The sequence below is a fragment of the Sander lucioperca genome, chromosome 1, assembly GCF_008315115.2.
Source record: "Sander lucioperca isolate FBNREF2018 chromosome 1, SLUC_FBN_1.2, whole genome shotgun sequence".
NCBI lineage: Eukaryota > Metazoa > Chordata > Actinopteri > Perciformes > Percidae > Sander > Sander lucioperca.
Window position 1 is genome coordinate 34,676,015 of NC_050173.1, and position 18,122 is coordinate 34,694,136.

The following is an 18,122-nucleotide window of genomic DNA, read 5'->3' on the forward strand; positions in this document are numbered from 1 at the left end:
CGTCACAGCATAGTCGTAAAAATGTCGCAGCTACATCCTGCTTTACGACGAACAAAACAACCCGGAAAATAGTTCGTCATAGCTTTTTATTTTTTACTCAACATATGCTGTACGTCGAAATAATCTGGGATCCTTTCCCAACTATTTGCAAAACTAAGAGTGCAAAGATGAAAGAGCATGGATGTAGTATATTGTGATAGAGGCCTTCTGAAGCCAGATCTGCAGTAGTGCGCAGGCGCTAAAGTTGCATTGCTGCGGTCACCTGCTGCTGTTGGGGCTGCGACCGACCAAACACGACCTACCGTTTGTTGTGGCCGCTGGCCCAGTTACCCTGCAGAAAACTGCACTCTACCTGTCCAGGATTAGGACAACGTCTGGCGTAAACGGCAGGTAAAGACTGATATATGAGCCCGGCGGTTGCTTAACCAAAACTGTACGCTCTTTAGCTTCTTGACGTTGCTGTCAAGTCTCCAACTAACCACTCAACGCTTGTCCGTGTTGACTCTTATTGTGCTAGGCACTTAGAATGCTAGGCTGACATGTGTTTTCCTGTAACATACATGACCCTGTTCTCGTGTCCTATCTTAAATAAATCTGATTGTCTTTTACTAACACAGCCGAGGAGGCCCAGTCACCAGCACTGTTGAGCTGGCTAAGTTGGTTAAGCAGCCTAGCAGTTGGTTGTCTGGTATTGAGCAAAGCATGCTAGCCCGTCGATGATTTGTTTTTGTTTTTTAGCTAGCTATTCATACAGTAACTAACATTGCTTCGTGTCCTAGTTGTAATGGGACCGTTGAGTGACATAAACCCTTTTTGTCTGTATCAGCCCAATGACAGAGATCGTGCTGTGACAACGAGGAGCTAGTTCACAGGAGACATTAAACCATGACACAGAGGGCGTGTTCGCGGGACATATGGAACATTTTCCGGTTGCGTACTAGAATTGCTGTCCTCTGAATCCGAACCATAATGTATTTATTACCAAAGACAGTTTTCACTTGCAAGGAATTTGCCTTAGTGTATTTGGTGCATACAATAAACATAATAAAAAGGGAATATACAATAAGGCAAATTACTGCTACTATCAATAGACAGAATAGAAATATCACAATAAAAAGTATGTGAAAAGACACTAACAACATAACAAAAATGTACAGTATAATTGTTTAAGAAAGGGGGGGGGGGGGGAGTAAGGCTGTACGGTTTAGTGCAAGGTGTGCAAAAATATTGATCAGGAGATGTGCAAAAGTTTGTATAATGTGTACACTGCTTAGTCCAGGATGTGCGTTAATGTGACGTGTGGTGACTGTGGGTGGGGGGTAAAGAGTCAGAGAGACTGTCTCTGCTCCAATCCAGTTATTTAGTTACAGTTTTAATATCATAATGTGGTTGTATTCAGCAAAATGATAGTACAGAACTGTCTGCAGTCAAGTGTACTTAAATAAGTAATTCACTCCGAATGTTAACACGTTGCCTGTTTAAATTATATAATATATACTTTACCTAATAATATGTAATCTATTATAGGTTATGAAATAGAAAAACGTATTCTGCAAAGTAACTTCAGCTGTCAGGTAAATGCAGTTTAGTTAAGTAATTTCCTCTAAAATGTTGTGGAGTTAATTGTGTAAAGTCTCACAACATGGAACTAAAATAACACCTAAAAACTGCAATGCTTGAACAAATGTGCTGTACTTTTAACCTGGGGACTTTTAAATTACATAACAGGCTTCTCTCAGAGGTCAGTAGCCATGTGGCAGCGTGGTTTCTCATACTGTCCTGAAACTCTGTCAGGATTTCTGGAGTGATATTTTGGTTTACGTGCTGTGACCTCTAATGACCTCAAACCTTTGCCTCCACTATCTCCTCTATGTTCTATATTTGGCAGATTTATTGTTGCTATAGTATGTGGTAGGGCGTGGCACTAGTATCTTCAATAATTTAAAGGAAAAAGAAAAAACTACATTAAACGTTTTATAATAAAGGTTCATATATGGTGCTTTGTAATGTACATTAAAGGAACATACCTAGTGTTTTCTACCACTCATAGCTGTGCTCTCCTGCCCCAGGACTAAGCTGACGTTTATCAGTTGGTTAAGTTGTGTATATTAACTCTTATCAGTGGCTAGCTGGTAGCCTGGTTGTACAAGTTGAAGTCTGCAGGCTGAGGGTTAAACAGTTCAACCTGTTTAAGCCATCATGGGCCATATACTCTGAACCCCAACCAATATATCTATTATTATAGATATTATTTCGACAAATAAATTGCATCAGTACACATGTTGGCACATATGCAAAAGAAATATTGCTATATTAATGTTTTATAGATTGCAGTTTTATGTATATTTGATATTTATTAAATATGAATAAATACATTGTATGTATTTTGATTGTATTGTTTTGGTTGTATTATTGTGTATATATATATACTCTTTTCATAGTTATTTTTCAGTAAATTGAATGTTTGCCAAAAATTTGTTAATTAAAAAATGTCAACCATTGCTACGTTGTCTTGATTGGGCCCCAATGGAATCCCATTTGTTCTTGCCATCATTTATAATAGGCATACTAATATTTCCTCTCTCTTTCACAGGGTTTATATTTTACAAAAGAGTGCAGTGTTGATGTGATGCTGAAGGAACAGGCTGTGGAGTACTGAGTCTTCCATGGCTGTTAGCACCATGGACTCTGAGTCAGCCCGGACACCTCAGCCTCAGGCTGCCCTGACTATAGGAGGCCCCTCCCTGCTGCCTGCTGATGCTCTGAGTGGCACGGCGGGCACTCAAGGGAAGCACTATGTCTGCGGCTCCATCGCAGCTTTTTCCAACATCTTGGTGACTTTCCCCATCCAGAAGGTGCTGTTCCGCCAGCAGCTGCACGGTGTGTTGGCCACTGAGGCGGTGCGGCAGCTCCAGAGGGATGGGCTAAGGAATCTTTACCGGGGCCTGCTGCCCCCGCTGCTCCAAAAGAGCACTACAGTTGCCATCATGTTTGGCCTGTACGAGGACTTCTCTAGAGTTTTACTAGACCAGGCTGGTGGCAGCGGTGTGCCCGACCTGGTCACCCGAAGCTTTGCTGCAGCATTGGCAGGAACCGCAGAGGCCATCCTGACGCCATTTGAGCGTGTGCAGACTCTCCTACAAGACCATCGTCACCACGGGCGCTTCAACAACACAGTCCACACCTTCCGGACACTTCTTACTGAGTATGGTGTCAGAGAATGCTACCGTGGCCTGGTGCCCATACTTCTCCGTAATGGCCCTAGCAATGTGTTCTTCTTCGGGCTCCGCGGGCCCATTAAGGAGCAGCTCCCAGAAGTCACTAGTCGGGCAGGTCACATGGTGAATGATTTTGTGTGTGGAGGTTTGTTGGGGGCAGCCCTTGGCATCATGTTCTATCCGTTAAATGTGGTCAAGTCCCGGGCTCAGTCTCAGGTTGGTGGAGACTTCCAGCCTTGCAGGAAGGTGCTGCTAACAGTGTGGAGAGAAAGGGGTGGCAGTCTGGCCATGCTCTTCAGAGGGGCCCACCTTAACTACCACCGTTCACTCCTCTCCTGGGGGATCATCAATGCCACCTACGAGCTGCTGCTGAAGCTCATGTAAGAGGGAGAATGGAGATGACGAAAAAGAGATCTAGAGAGGAGGAGAAAGCATTTTAAAAGGGAAAAACCTGTATGGAGTGATGGAACCAGTTTGTTGAGAAGAAAGGAAATCGTAAAGTAAAGCCAGCACTATTTTGGGACACTAGGGTTTCCATGATTTAAAGACAGCAGGGAAGTTGCACTTCTGACAGGGGCCAACAGTGAAATAAGCCACCTGCCACATGCCATGACTATTTATTGTTGTCAAAATATATATATAAAAAAAAAAAAACAAGACACATGCTTTAGCTTATACAAAACTTGTGCCAGGGTCCAATTAAAATGCCCTTGTTTGCTCTCTGTACAGAAATGTTGTGGAGCATTACTTGACAGCGCTTTACTTGACTGGATAAGCTGTTTCTTCGTATGTGCTGTGTGCTGTGGTGTTTTGTAGACAACATCCATCTTTTTGTGTGTTTGTTTGAAGAGTTATTCTGTGAGGCTGAATTCTGCCACTTAACTGAAACACTTTTGTACTTTTGACCATTGAAATTCCCCAACATTTATTGTCAAGGAGAGTGTAATAAATTGAGTGTTGGCCATTTTATTTCTCTTTATGCTTCATCTTATTTGGCCTTCATGTTTATGAGATCAAAAGGCAGATACTTAAGGCATTGCTGAGATGACTATCAGGGATATACATGTTGTTGGAAATACTGTCTAGCAGACACACGTAGGCTAATTCTTAAACATGTTTTCCTTTCACACACAATGTTTTGTCAAGCACTATTTGTATTGGTTTTATGAAGTGCTACTGGCTTGTGTTATTCAAGTTTTGGCCATTCATGTCAGTTAAACATAGTGACACTGAGATCTTTTGTTGTTTTTATCATTCATTGGAAGGGAGAGTTGCTACAAATAATCCCACAGAAAAAATTTGCCCTTTGTTTAAAATATAAATTTTAAGAAAACTTTTGCAGTTTCAGAAAAAGACCTTTGATATTCATTTGACTCTGCACCATTGCTGCATTTGTTCATTTTTGGGTTATTGTTCACTCTGACTATACAACTAAGTGCTCCTCAATGTTTGTTTCCTTTTTATAAATTTTAATATCACTTGTTTTATACATGTATCTCTCTTTCTCTACTCCCTCCTTTTTATATATTTCCTTCTCTCACGCTTGCTCTCATTCTGTCCTGTAACATCTGTTGACATAATGGGCTCAGATTTCAGGCTTGAGTAAATACTGTCACCACGCAGCAGCTCACGTTGGGTATGACAGCCCAAAGAGGAAAGGCATGCTGCCTGGACACTGAACAGTAATGTGCTGAGAGAAGACAGGGGCAGAGGAAAATGTTCAGTTGCACAAAAAGCTCAAGCTGCCATGTAAATGGATCATTTGGCCTATTTCTTCAATTCTTTACATTTTGGACTGTCCACAGCGTGCTGTTTCCTAAGCATCTTTTTGGGATTTTCCTGGGTTTCCATTTTGAAAGTAAGACTTTTAGGTTTTGAAAGTGGGACACCCTTGCTCATATTAAATAATGCCGTTTCTAATTACCACTTCTCCTGAAGTCACTGAGTCACTATGAAAATGTCAAATTAATAACGAAATTAAATGTTTAAAATCAGTCAATTAAAAAGGTTGATAGTGTATATGTCTGCTATGTGGGTGTTTATGGGGATACATTTAAAAAAAAAAAAAAAAAAACTTCATTCACACAAAAAATCTGACAAATTGTTTTACTTATGTAATAGAGGCCCCCATACATAATGAAGCAGAATGGCTTCTTTGTGCCCTATAACTGCAGTGCCAGTCCTCCCTGTGACTAATACTTTATGCACCGTAATCCCTTCTTTATAATCAATCACGCAAGCAGCATCACCATTACAATGATGTATTGTAGTCAAGCTGAACAGACTTAACACTGGCTTACACTGAAGGATGGTCTAACACTCAAGTACACTGTGTAGTTTAACACCTGATATTTCTGCTGTGTATTAGATCATAGAAATGGCTCTCACATACACTTTCTAGATTACTGTGTCAAGAAGTCAGACAGCAGATAATGATCAGATTAAGGGCAATCTGACATGGGGACTTTGGATCAGGAGGGTTGAGCTGCTGTAGTTAAAAAGCCTCTCAGCTCTTTCACTGTTTCCTTTTACACTAACAAATGTCTGTCTGACTATCACCTTGGATTAAATCTTAAAGTTTTACGTTGAAAATGCATAATTTAAGAATGTATTTTAATAATAGGAGTGGAAATGTGGCTCTATAACTCAGCTGGCTCTTTGTGAATAATTAAGAGACATTCCCAGCACCAAAAGAGAGAAAGGAGGCTCCGGTGCTACACACATAGACGAACACTGCGTTTGTGGAAGTATAAAAACTCCATGCCGAGAATTAAATCCCACAGTAATCCCTATTAACAGTATTAGACAATGATGGTATAAATAGAGAGGCTGTTTAGACTGCTGGGGTATATCTAGGTTCAATGTTAGGGCAGGATGGCGAAGTTAATGTCTTCTGACCTGACTCAATATTTAGGAAGGGAGCTTACATGAACTGTAAGTTGTTACATGAAATTAGTTGATAACTGGTCTATAGACAAAACCCAAGAAGTTCGACATTGTTAAGGTCAATGTGTAATTTATTCCCAAATAATACATTTCTTGGTACATCGACTTCATTGTACGTGGGTACAGAAAAGTGACTGCTCATGTGAAAACACAATGTCCTCTTTGAAAATGAGATGCTGTTGACAGTTTTACCATACAGAAACAAAACACGTAGGTGACACAGGCACTCTTCACTTTTTGGGCCTGCTTGAAGAACAACTAGAGATGCTCCTGAACCATACAGTATGTCTTGATGTTAGTGATATGATGGACACTGCTACTGCACCTCCATGGCAACTGGAAATTATGAAATCTCACACAAGAGACCTGCCTTCTTATTTTTTTTAACCATAGCCACCTTGACAAAATGTCCATCTATTTGGAAGATTAAATATAGTACCCATCTCCTCACCAGCTGTCTCTGAACACTCAAGCAGTCATTATTTTGGCTAATCACCTTTTAATATTTGTACAAGCAACTGCTGGCTTAATTACCCTCTGGTTGTCATAGGTGGCTCAAGTAGCTCTTCAAATTGGATGGCTGATGAAATGAGTTGGCATCATGTGATCGAGGAATGCATTCCTTTTACTGACTATTCACAGACATCAGTATATTTATATTGACACGTGTTAATGCCATGCAACTTTGCACAATGTTGCAATCCATGATGCAGTACGTTTTGCCCGAAACAAGACAAAGGCTAACATTCCAAACAAAGAAAGCATCCATTATATTCAGACAAACATAATGCAGCTGTTGTTGTTTTTAATGTTAGCACAAAAAACAAGGGTACAGTATGTGGGGGTGGGGTGGTGAAGAGTTTATGTTTGCATAGCCATAAACTAAGGTAGAGACAGAATAGGACACAAAGATAAATGAATATATACAGTTCTGACCCCATCATACAGCACCCAGTCCATCAGTCAGTATGTTATTTATTAGGTGGTGTGCCCAAAGAGGAAACCGTAGTGGGGAACAGTTGTGGCTCAGTGTTTTAAGACTTTGGATGTTTGCTACATCTTGACATATTTTAGTTTTAACAGTCACCTTTGTGCCTAGTCACAAACATTTTTTCAACTACATAAGTAAGGTCCCCTGTTTTGCTTTCTGGGACTTATCCACACATTCCCAGAAAATATATATGTAATGTCCTTTGGATGAAAACTAGAATAATGTTATATTACTGCATACATTTGGGTAATGGGAGTAATTCCAAGAGGCATTCACTCAGAGTCAGTCAGGACCAGGGGAAGGGTAGAAAAACACTTTACACAAGGGTATGTGTCTCATAAAAAGGTGCAATCTGTAACAGTCAAAAGTGCTCTCCCTGCTTTGTAATGGTATAGTTTTGTACCCCATTAATATGACTGTAATTTTGAAAAACTAAATCCTTAAAAAGGTGCACGTATAAAACAAATCAGTTAATAACTGTATTTTGCAGTGTGATAGAGTATATTGTCTGTATTTTGTCAGTAAAACGTACTGTTATACTAAACTTGAAAAATGACAATTTACAGATTACACCTTGTGGAGTGGAGAAATCTTTAAAGCAGCAATAGATAACATAATACTGTCTCAAAGAGAAGGAAAAAGTTAAATTCCAGTGACATCCATAGTTGTTTTTTTTCCACTAGAGACCTGCACATCACAGACCATGGTGCAAATATTGTAAAAAATAAATACATAAATACGACATGGGTAATCCATCCTTACATACATACACATATTGTTATCATAAAATAAGATAATTATAAGATTATTATAAAATTCATATGTACAAATGCATAGTCCATATGCGTCCAAGAAGAGGCCAAGCAATGAAGTTTCAGGGTTTTGTTTGGTGGGGGTTTGTGTTTTCCATGTGGGTGTGTGTAATGTGGGTTAGAGTTTGTGTGCTGTAGTGTGCATGGCACTTACTGTACAAGAACACAGGGGTTACACACCAAATCGCTCTGTGCTGTTTCTTCTTGTCTCACATATAGAGTCAGTGGGTTATTAGTGGGTAAAAGTTCACAGGTCAAAAGTTGAGCGGTACTTGGCCAGGCGTGTCCGCGGTGTCTGGTGTGCATGTCCGGAATAGCTGTGTGAGTGCGAATACAGAGGAGATGAGCACAGTGCAGCGTTTGGCTAGTAGCCTCACCCCGTCACTCTCCCCCTGACCCTGTCTAGACCCAGTGAGGCCAACACTCTTACCCCCAACCCCGGCACCAGTTCCAGCTGTCTCAACAGCCCCAACAAACTCTTGGTACAGACCCACTATCTCCCTTAGCTTGTCCATGGCCTCCTGGCTGTCATCGTCCTCATCCCCGTGGACCAGACTCGCATTATGGCAGATGTCACAACCAGGGCAGGGGTTTGTTCGCAGGCAGGCTGCTGACAACTGAACCAGGGCACTGAAGCTGTTAGATAAAGAGCGTAGGGCTTCATCAGGAGCCCATCCTACACGTGTGGCCCGCTGACACCCAGATGCCAACCGTCGAGCCTCTGCCTGGAGAAGACTCCTTTCAACTTCTGTCATGGCGACGGTGCTTGTCCCAGTACAATTTGGGTACCGTGCTGGGGTAGTACTGCCTTCAGTTCCATTGTGATTTAGGTCAGGCCCTACTTTTATGCCTGTGATATCCTGCTTTGAGTTTTGGCATGATGTTTGTTGGGGTTCCTCAAGTGCTCCCTTCTCTAAGACCAGCATAAGTTGGTCTATATCTTGACGTAGGGAGGCAAAACCTCCCTTTAGCCCACCATAATTCTTGTTGGTAAGTGTACGAAGAGGACCACCAAATGAGTTTGTGGGGGAAACTGGACGTGAAACTAGGGGACTGAGTTCAGAGGAGGCAGTGGAGAAAGTAGAGAGCGGACGGGGGTTGTCCCTTAGCAGTGACAGAATATTGGGCTTTGGAGAGGGTGTTGTAGGAGAAGAGACGGGTGCCGGTCGGGCAGGTTTAGGGCGTGTGCGGCGGGAGAACTCGTAAACAGTAAGCTCCTCATCAAAGCTTATTCCATCCTCAGTGTCTCCACTGAAACAGTTGGCGTAAACAGTGTGGCAGCCACAAGCCTCCCGGTGCTGCTGTGGAGGAGTAGTGTCAGCTTGTGAAGAGGTTGGTGAGTCACCTCCAATTTGCATGCTGGACACACCTCCCAACCCCACTGCTGAATGGGGCCGTGACTGAGGCTGCTCCGATGAAACACTGCCACTGTGTGCACTATTCTCTTTAAAAGTCAGATTAGGGTTGGAGCCGTTTGTCCCATTGGCCTTTTTCATGTGTGAGGTCACATCCTGCGCCTCTTTGATGGTGGCTATGACAACCTCAGCTCCATCCTCTAAAATATCCCCTTTCCCTGCTGGTTTTAAGTTTACAGTCTCTTTTTCCTTGACAGGGGTCCTGTTTAAATCTGATAACCCACTGGCTACAGATAAGCCAGAGCCAAATCCAGATGTGTCTCCATTGATGGAGCTCGTGGAGGGATAGTCCAGAGTTCCTAAAATCTCCTGGGAACGGGTCATGTACCAAGGCAGAGCCTGGATCTTCCCTCTCAGGGCAGAAGCTGGCAGTCTGCCTCCCAGGCTGGAGGAGCTGGTCCTCAGGTCTGATCCTGATCCAGATCTTCCAGGCTCTCTGATTTCAAGGCCTCCAACACCTTTGGAGTTGGTTGAAGTAAGGGAGCTGGTAAGGGTAAGAGGTGCGTCTGTATTTTTGGGTGACAGGCTTTCATGACTCAGGGAGACCCTCCTGGATCCTGACTGGACACTGCCATTGCGTAAGCTCCAAGGGTGGATTCCATTTGGCGGACTGACAATATCCTCAAAGACCCCTTTGCTAGGATCAGTTGGGGAGACAGGAGAGCTAGCAGGTAGTGATAAGGGGTGGAAATTGGTGGGAGAAGTGGGTTTGGGAGGCACTGGTGGGGGGATAGCTAGCTTTGTACCTGAATTAGAGCGAGGGATAGGGGGTAGGTTTGGTGGCTTTCTTGTGGGTAGAGCAGTCCCATTGCTTTTGCCCTCAACTTTAGGGGTTTCCTTTACATCGGGAATGTATGCTTTGTCATTGGAAACAACATGCGCTCCATGTATCAAATCTTTATTCTCTTTCATATTGTTTTCTTGCCTCTTCACCGTTTCCTCAGTTTGTGGTGTTGTAATGGGTAGTGGCTGCTTGCTGCACCGCACTGCTGTGATCAGGGGTGATGAGAGAGGCAGTCCACCTGCCCCAGATGTGACAGACTTGAACTCCATGGTGTCTGGCTCCATTTCCAGAAGTTCAGAGGACAGACGTCCAGAGGCATCCCCATTACAGTGGGCATATGATCTCCCATGCTGGGGGGATTTGGGAGGAATGATCTGAGGTTTAGGAGGTAGATGGGGCTTAGGTGCCAATAGTGGTTTAACCTTAACTTCAGGTTTCTGAGATGGTTTTGGTGGACTGGGCTGTTGGTTAGCAAGTTGATTTGTGGGGCCTTTAAGCGTCTCCACTTCCCTCTTGATTTTAGAGGATCTGGCTTTATTGGCAAGGGGGGAGGATGGCTCTTTCCCCGGGACAGCTGAAGGACCATTCCAGCTTCCACTCAAACGATTAGCATTCCGCCGGTCAGCCAGCTCAGCGTCTGTGAGACAGAGACAAATCAAAAGGAAAGGTCAGAAAGAGAAAGGCATCAGTGGATTAACACAACCCCACCCCCCCCAACTCCTTTTAATCACATTAATGTCTCAGTGTTGTCACATCTTATAAAAAACATACCACCATAAAAGGACCTTCCCAAAATTGGGAGGACAAATTGTCTTATTCATCTGCAAAGTCATAACAAACATGATGTTAACAAACCTGATAGATCAGGAACTGGGGGAGTAAATCTCTCCTGTGCATCAAAAAACTCATCTTCAGACTCTGAGGCAGTCTCTTTGATCAAAAGAGCTGGTTTGGGATTAGGTGAAGGTGTCAGGAATAGACCCTCTTCGTCCTTGGAGAGGCGCTGCTCAGCCTGTCCTGCTTTGTCCACAGGAATTGAACTCGTCCTTACTGGGACTTTGGGAGGGATCTTTTTCTTTTTTTTAATGGGTGATCTTTGAAAGGGTATGCTGTCAATCATTCTCAAATCTCTTGAACTAGGGATCTTAGAAATGCGTCTGAGTCCCTTAACTTCTTGCTCTTCTTCATCCTCCTCATCATCATCATCATCATTGTCATCATCACTAGTAGCCTCAGGTGGGCTAGGGAGGAAATCAGCCTTGGAGAGCTCAGCAAAGCAAAGGCAAGAGTTGTCATTGCCACGGTAATTGAGGTTTGTGGGTCGCAGGGGCCCTTGATGGCGTTTTGGCTCCAGGAGGTAGGGGTGGTGAACGTCCAAACTTGGTAGATCCTCGCTTGTGCGTGGTCCACGGAGCACATCCAGACGAGATGGGGCTTTAGCTGCGGCATTGCTCTCCTCCAGGGCAGCACTCAAGGAGCCACTGGACAAGCTGGAGAAGCTGCTGGTGACCCGTGGGTCAGTGTGGTACCAGCTGGTCTCCAGGTTCATTTCTTCATCCATAATACTTAATTTACGCAGACCATTTCCTGTTGCTCCTCCTTCCTCTTCACCCTCATTTTCCATACCTTCTGTTGTCACTATTATCTTCACTTCCTGTTTGCCTTTGTGCTCTTCTCTCTCTTTTCTTTCTTCCTCTCTCCGCTTCTCTTCCTCCTCTCTCCTCCTTTCTTCCCAGTCCTGACTTGCTGGGTCTGGGCGTTTGTAATTCTGAGAATCCATTGGGTCATCCTCATCTGTTGAGTCATCTGAGTCACTACAGCAGCGAGACACATAACCTAATAACAACAGAAAATACACAAACAAAAAATTAGTAAATTAGTAGAGAAGGATATGTTTTAAAATTTGATAATATTATGTGACTGGCTTTTCTAACGGTACCCATACTGGCTGGTGACATACATCAGAATCTGATGTGTAAAATATAAAAATGGCCAAAGCCAGAAAGTGATTATTTAAAAGTGAAACAGTTTTTGCTCACTTGATAGGGATTCATAGCACACGCCCTCTATTACGGCGAACCTCCCACACACACCTTCTTCAGCAGGAATCCGGTGCACCCTCACTTTTGGGCGCCCCAGACGGAAGACATTGACACTGGGATCCACAAGGAGTTTGCAGTAGCCTCCCAGCAGACACCCTAAGTCTTTGGCTGCCAGAGAGTCCATCAGTAAGGCAAATGGCTGCAAGGGGGAGGGCATTGCAGGAGAAACGGTAAAGTGATTAACGTCAAAGGGTAAGGAAGAAAAGGCGATGGAGGGGGAGAAAGAGGGAGAGAGAGTCACCTTTGAGTCCAGTGAATTTGCTTTATACAGCTACCACACACCCCCTTAGGCTGTATACTGTTTGTGTATTGGAGGAGAAATGCTTGACCTATATTTACTCGAGCATGAGCTTTGGCGTGAATGTGGTGAGTGAATATCCATTTTTTGTATCTGTGTCGCTGTATGAGTGTTGGTGTATGAGTGTGTTTATGAATAATAGAGTCTAGAATCTCAATGTCTCCCTTACCTTCATGTCGTGCAGTGAGATGCGCAGTAGGCTGACTTTGTCCGACTCAGTGAGCAGCTCCACTCGGCTGATGCTGCTGAACTCCACCAGCGTCGAGATCATATTGAGCTTGTGGTTGATGACCTGACTCATCCCATACTTGGATCCCACCAGCAGACTGACCAACACCTCCCTGTCCTGAAGCTGAGTATGGATGAGAGTGAGTTATGTTACATAATGAAACAAAATGAGCAGAGAAGAGTAGGAAGAGGTAGAATAAGGGGGGAAAGGTGCAAATGTTTTTTTTAATATGGAAGATAACAGGGTTATGCTCAGCTGGACTAGCTAAGCCTTTTGAATAGTAACATGTAATATATCCAAGAATTTAAATTAAGTTGTTAGGTGTTATATCCCTTTACAGACAGACCCACCAGGTGATATCAGGCTCTTAACCCTTACCATCATCGTAGCTGTGTAGGACCGTCCCCCGTATGAAATGAGCTCTCCCAGCTGAGTAAGGTAGGCCAACCGAGCCTGAGTTGCAGAAATTACCTAAAACACAGTAGTTGACAAAAAAGAGAGAGGAATGAAAGAAAACCAGGGGGGATGGTATGGTTGACTCACTGACCAAAACAATTCTTTCCACCGAGAATGTGATCCACTTATTTTCCCACAACATTGCCAAATCCCAGACCTACTATTTCCTTTATAATCATCCTCCCACTCACCCAGGGGCGGCAGGTAATGTAGGCTTGGGTAGGCTTAAGCCTACCCCAATATTCCATCCTACAAATGCGGAGAGACGGCTATCCTTGGTACTGTATTGTGACAATCTGTGGGATAATTCCCACATTACTCAAAGACATTGAATGCACCCTCACTGTCCAGAAGCCATCAATCCCCATCCAAGTCTCAGTCATGGTTACACCAATACATGTAGATAAACCTGAACACTAAATCAACCCCACAACACTAAAGCCCAGGTAACAAATGCACACCCATAACATCAACGGAGCATCATTAAAACAAATATGTGAAATATGTATATAGGTCGTTGAGCTTTTTTTGTGAAGGGTAAAGCAGAAGTGTTGAATTCTGACATGTGTTGCCCTTGACTGTGTAACGTTATTCGATTAGGCTATAAAAGAGAAGAGGTGCAGTGCCGTCTCGGTTCGGAAGTTGAAATCCTTGTTTTTTTTCAGATGGCCATTAATCCAGCGATCTCTACACAACTGTCGGAATAAAATATAACTATCCTAGTTAGCGGCAATGAGCGCGTCCTCCGAGTGGTTTTTACCAAAGATCTTTTATAAACTGTCTCTGGTTTTACCACCAATCATGTGTATGCGACTTAATGCCTTTTTACAGTTGCCGCAGCCGACCTGACGCGCGCCAATGTGACGTCAAAATGACGTAGATCTCGCTGCCGCGCCAGGATTTTGAGTGCGCGACCTTTTCGCATTACGACTGTAGCGTGGTGTCGCGATACCGTTCTCTTATTACATCCATGGTTGATGCTCCACGCCCTTGACCGGCAGCTGATTGGACGAACGCGTCTGGATACTCCCGAATTTCAAAAGCAACCATAATGGCGGCTCGTTCGGAATACGATCTCGTATTCTACGAAAATAGTTCACCGAAACTTATTTCTGAAAACATTTTAAGCGAGAAATAGGCCATACAGTTGCTGAATCTGTCTTCAATTCAGATCGACAAAGGTCAGTTTGAAAGATTTTCATCAGATTTTGAGAGGACCCGCGAGAGACTTCCCCTAGTCTCCCCTGTGCTCTACTTCTGTTGGATCGTCGCGTCTCGTTCAACGGATTCATTTGCATAAAGATGGGCATCAGCCAGCTTTTTTGACGCGCAGCATTTTTTCAAATGCATCGCTACCTTCCCGGGATGCTTTGTGAGCGCGTTAAAGTCGCTTGACATCACCCATAGGAATAAAGTGGAGTGCGGCGCGACAGAAGCGTCGCACGGCCAGGTGGATCTGCACTGTATTTTTTTCAGCGGCACACGACAAAGCGGAAACAAGAAGCATGGACGAGTTCGAGGGCAATTGGATGCCAGGACTGCAAGTCTCTCTTGATGCAGAGAAGATGAGTTCTTTTATGGTTAATGAAAGGCTTGATCCGACGAAGTAGGTCATCGAATCAAATCGAAACATTGACGTCAGTGCTGCTGCCAGTTCTGCCGTTGTTAACCTTTTTCTTCTTCTTCTAGTCCGTAGAAATAACAAAGTTGGTAGCCTTTCCTCATTAGCGCCACTGTTCAGGAGAAGACTGCAACTAGTGTCGCGACCACCATGCGCGAGTATAAACAGTTACGGCGCTCCCATGACGTCACATTTGCGGACGACAGGTCAGCTGTGGCGAGTATACCGGACGCTTAATCTACCTCCCTTCCACATTAGCCTACCCAAACCTCCACCTCACCCGCCACCTATGCACCCACCATCTATCTGCCTTCCCAACCTGCTGTCATTCCATACATCACTTTAAACCTCAGGGAGATTAGCAGCTAAAATGTATCCAAAGCCACTATAAACTGTCACTATCTATCTCTTTACATCTCTCGATGCTTCCTTCCACTCATCCGTCAGTACGTTACCTACCTTCTGGCGTGGCTCTAGCAGGGACTGGATCTTTTTGAGGTGGTAGCTGATGGCTTTCCTCAGGTCCTTCTCCCTCATGTTGCTCAACAGTGTGGGAGAGATGAAGCTGTCCATGCCAAACTCTCTCCTGTCATTACCACACACACACACAGAGGAATGAAAACCACACTGATACATGAACATGTAGCCTCAATGCATCCTAAAATTTAAGTGAAATTGAACTACAGTACCCCATATGCACTATATGCACTTAGTTTCTCCAAAACCAAGTAAATATTGGTGCAGCATTGGTGCAAAAGGTGAAGGGAGGCTGGGATTCAAATGTGAAATTGTAGGACAGGTATGAAACATGCAGTATGATGTAGCTAATGTTAGACTCATAAGCTAGCTAGCTTATGTGTTTTGATACATAGCAAACAGTGGCTTCAAAAGTACAGCTTCATTTGACTGAACTGCTACCGCTAGCCATTTGTCAGGTTACTACAGAAATAAAATACACATATGGTGAAGGTGAACTTTTATGCATAGATATCCCTATTGTTGTGTCACCAATGTAACATTTAGTAACTTGGTGCAATTCATATAATTATAAATATTCAGTTTTAGGTCTTATCTCAAGGTAATCAGTAAGCACCAACCTAACAGCAAGTAAGGTTGACATTTTTACATGAAAGCTAAATACAGACTTGAATGACAAAAAAAAAATGACAAAGAAGTACATTGAGATTTGTGAGTAGACATATCTGCTGATGTTTTTTTCTCCCCACGGCTGCCACTAGATGTTACTAAACAGCCATATTTTAACTGAAATGTAAACATGACTGCATCATCGGTTTCATTTGAGGTGAAAAAAGCCTACGTCTGCAGTTATTTATGACTGCAGTGACGTAAATAATCATATTAATCTATGAACGGTGAGTCAGTGAGGTGGTCTTTTGGGAAATGGATCTGTGCTTAGGTGTTTGTGCATTTATGGATTTTAAGTGTGAAATTGAAAAACCCAAAAAGAAACTTTTGAGCAACACCCAGGAAATAGGGCAAATATACACCCTTGTGCACAAACGCAACACATTTTCCAATCACATTAATAGATTAGGCATTTCAAATGCAACCTTATCCCACAAACATTACAATGATTACAGCAGTAGAACAAGCTCACACCCTTCGATCACCATAATTACACAAAACCATATGAGTGCTTGAGTCAGGGCTGTAGTGTCCCTACAGTGTGACCCTAAAAAGACAAACGCATATGACTCACGTAATACTCTTGATAGAGGCCCTGGTCTGTCCACAACTATCTAATCTCTCGTGCATGTGCAGGGCAGCCAGGCGGAGTGCAGTGTTACACTTCATCTCGACTGCAAAACGCTCCTGCAGCACGTCCCCGACACTCTGGAAACACACACAGTCACAGCATAATGCATGCAGACATTACAAATACACATGCACATTACTGTAAACATACCTTTGTACAACTGAAAGGCATAATATTTCGACATTTACTTGTTTAATATAGCACCGTGCACTTTAAGTCAGACATTGCAAAATACACAGCTTGTGAGTATTTTTTAAAGTAAACCAACACTGGGACACCCAAAGTGCCACTAAAACAGCAAAAACAAAACGCAGCAGGTGGCAAATACTCCTCGTAGAACAATAAATCACTAAGACATAAGTGGCACTCCCCATGTTTTACTGTGCAACACAAATATGCAAAGACAAACTGTGGCTTTGAGGCTTTTCATCCAGTGTTGAAATGTACGTAGTCTCAAAGTTGAGCTACAACACAGCACATATCTGACTGTATGCAGGAGTTCTTTAACTCCCAAAATGTTTACTAGGTGAAACAAGGCCACAGTAATACATCTTAATATATTAGAGCACTTTTCAACTAATATGAGAAAGACATGGAGCGACTGCATATTAACTCAAAACGTCTTAACTTTGATTCTGGCTCTATTTTTGTAATGTTTTAGAGCAGGTTTAGAGTACACAAGAGCAAGTTGCCACATCTATTAAATATCGGATATACAACTACATTTGGCAAGTTTGAGTTTTTTTTACTGTATAAACATATGGACTTGGTTTCTACATGTAAGTGAGGAGAAAGGGGTCAACTTCTGATTAAGGTTGACCAACACAAAGTCTGTAAGATTGACAGAATTATCTCACCTGTAAAAAGAGGTACTCAAAGGTAGAGGGGTCATCCTGCAGCAGGTCCATTGGGTCTCTAGGGATGAAACACACCCTGAACAGACATCTGTAGTCATGGGAGTCTTTTTTCTGCACCACCTGGTAAAGACAAAAACAGACATATAAAGATATATGCAAGCTCTAAAAGTGAACCAAATCAACCACACTGCATCCGATCTTTGCTGGGTTGTACCCTCTTGTGAGTAGGTCTACTGGTACTACTTAAAAGTTGCATTGAAGTAAATTACACCTAATGATGAACATAACTTTAGCATGATTGTGTGTGGATTTGTGCATTCACAGTTTCCTTCACCTTCTGTATGAGCTCGTCTTCGTGCAGCAGCAGTAGTTTGGTGATGCTGTACTGTTGCTCTAACACCAGGGAAAAGTACTCGATGGCCCGGATGGACAGTTTATCCTTCAGAGTCAGCACAATGTCCTGGAATGGTGAAAAACCAACAGTTCAGACCCCCTTAGACAAACATGTTTCATCCCTGTCTGCTGATGGCAGATGGTCAAATCTGATTCCTCCTCTCAGTTTCCCTTTGGCTGGGAATACAAACTGAAATACAAAACCTGCTGTAATAATCATAAT

General features: G+C 43.1%; 2 protein-coding genes across 3 annotated transcripts in view; one reads left to right on the forward strand and one right to left on the reverse strand.

The window, feature by feature from the left end:
• The first annotated feature begins 148 nt into the window (after positions 1 to 148).
• LOC116064256 (solute carrier family 25 member 51-like) lies at positions 149 to 4,705 on the forward strand. Its single transcript, XM_031319323.2, has 2 exons — positions 149 to 390; positions 2,594 to 4,705. The coding sequence occupies exon 2, from the start codon at positions 2,667 to 2,669 to the stop codon at positions 3,600 to 3,602; it is 936 nt and encodes a 311-aa protein (XP_031175183.1). The 5' UTR covers positions 149 to 390; positions 2,594 to 2,666; the 3' UTR covers positions 3,603 to 4,705.
• Positions 4,706 to 6,217: 1,512 nt separating this feature from the next.
• Positions 6,218 to 18,122, reverse strand: part of frmpd1b (FERM and PDZ domain containing 1b) — a 25,939-nt gene continuing 14,034 nt past the window's right edge. Inside the window, exons 9-17 of one of the 2 annotated variants that reach the window (XM_031319307.2) lie at positions 17,841 to 17,966; positions 17,507 to 17,626; positions 16,593 to 16,726; positions 15,332 to 15,458; positions 13,174 to 13,266; positions 12,736 to 12,918; positions 12,260 to 12,407; positions 11,022 to 12,002; positions 6,218 to 10,803 (exon numbers count right to left, since the gene is read on the reverse strand). In XM_031319307.2, coding sequence (XP_031175167.1) covers positions 8,222 to 10,803; positions 11,022 to 12,002; positions 12,260 to 12,407; positions 12,736 to 12,918; positions 13,174 to 13,266; positions 15,332 to 15,458; positions 16,593 to 16,726; positions 17,507 to 17,626; positions 17,841 to 17,966 — 4,494 coding nt within the window. In that variant the 3' untranslated portion in view covers positions 6,218 to 8,221. Of the gene's footprint in view, positions 10,804 to 11,021; positions 12,003 to 12,205; positions 12,408 to 12,735; positions 12,919 to 13,173; positions 13,267 to 15,331; positions 15,459 to 16,592; positions 16,727 to 17,506; positions 17,627 to 17,840; positions 17,967 to 18,122 lie in introns of both variants that reach the window. The other variant, XM_031319306.2, reaches the window with a different exon arrangement.

Coding starts and splice junctions, on each gene's coding strand:
- LOC116064256 (XM_031319323.2), top strand. CDS start 2,667: ATGGCTGTTAGCACCATGGACTCTGAGTCAGCCCGGACACCTCAGCCT.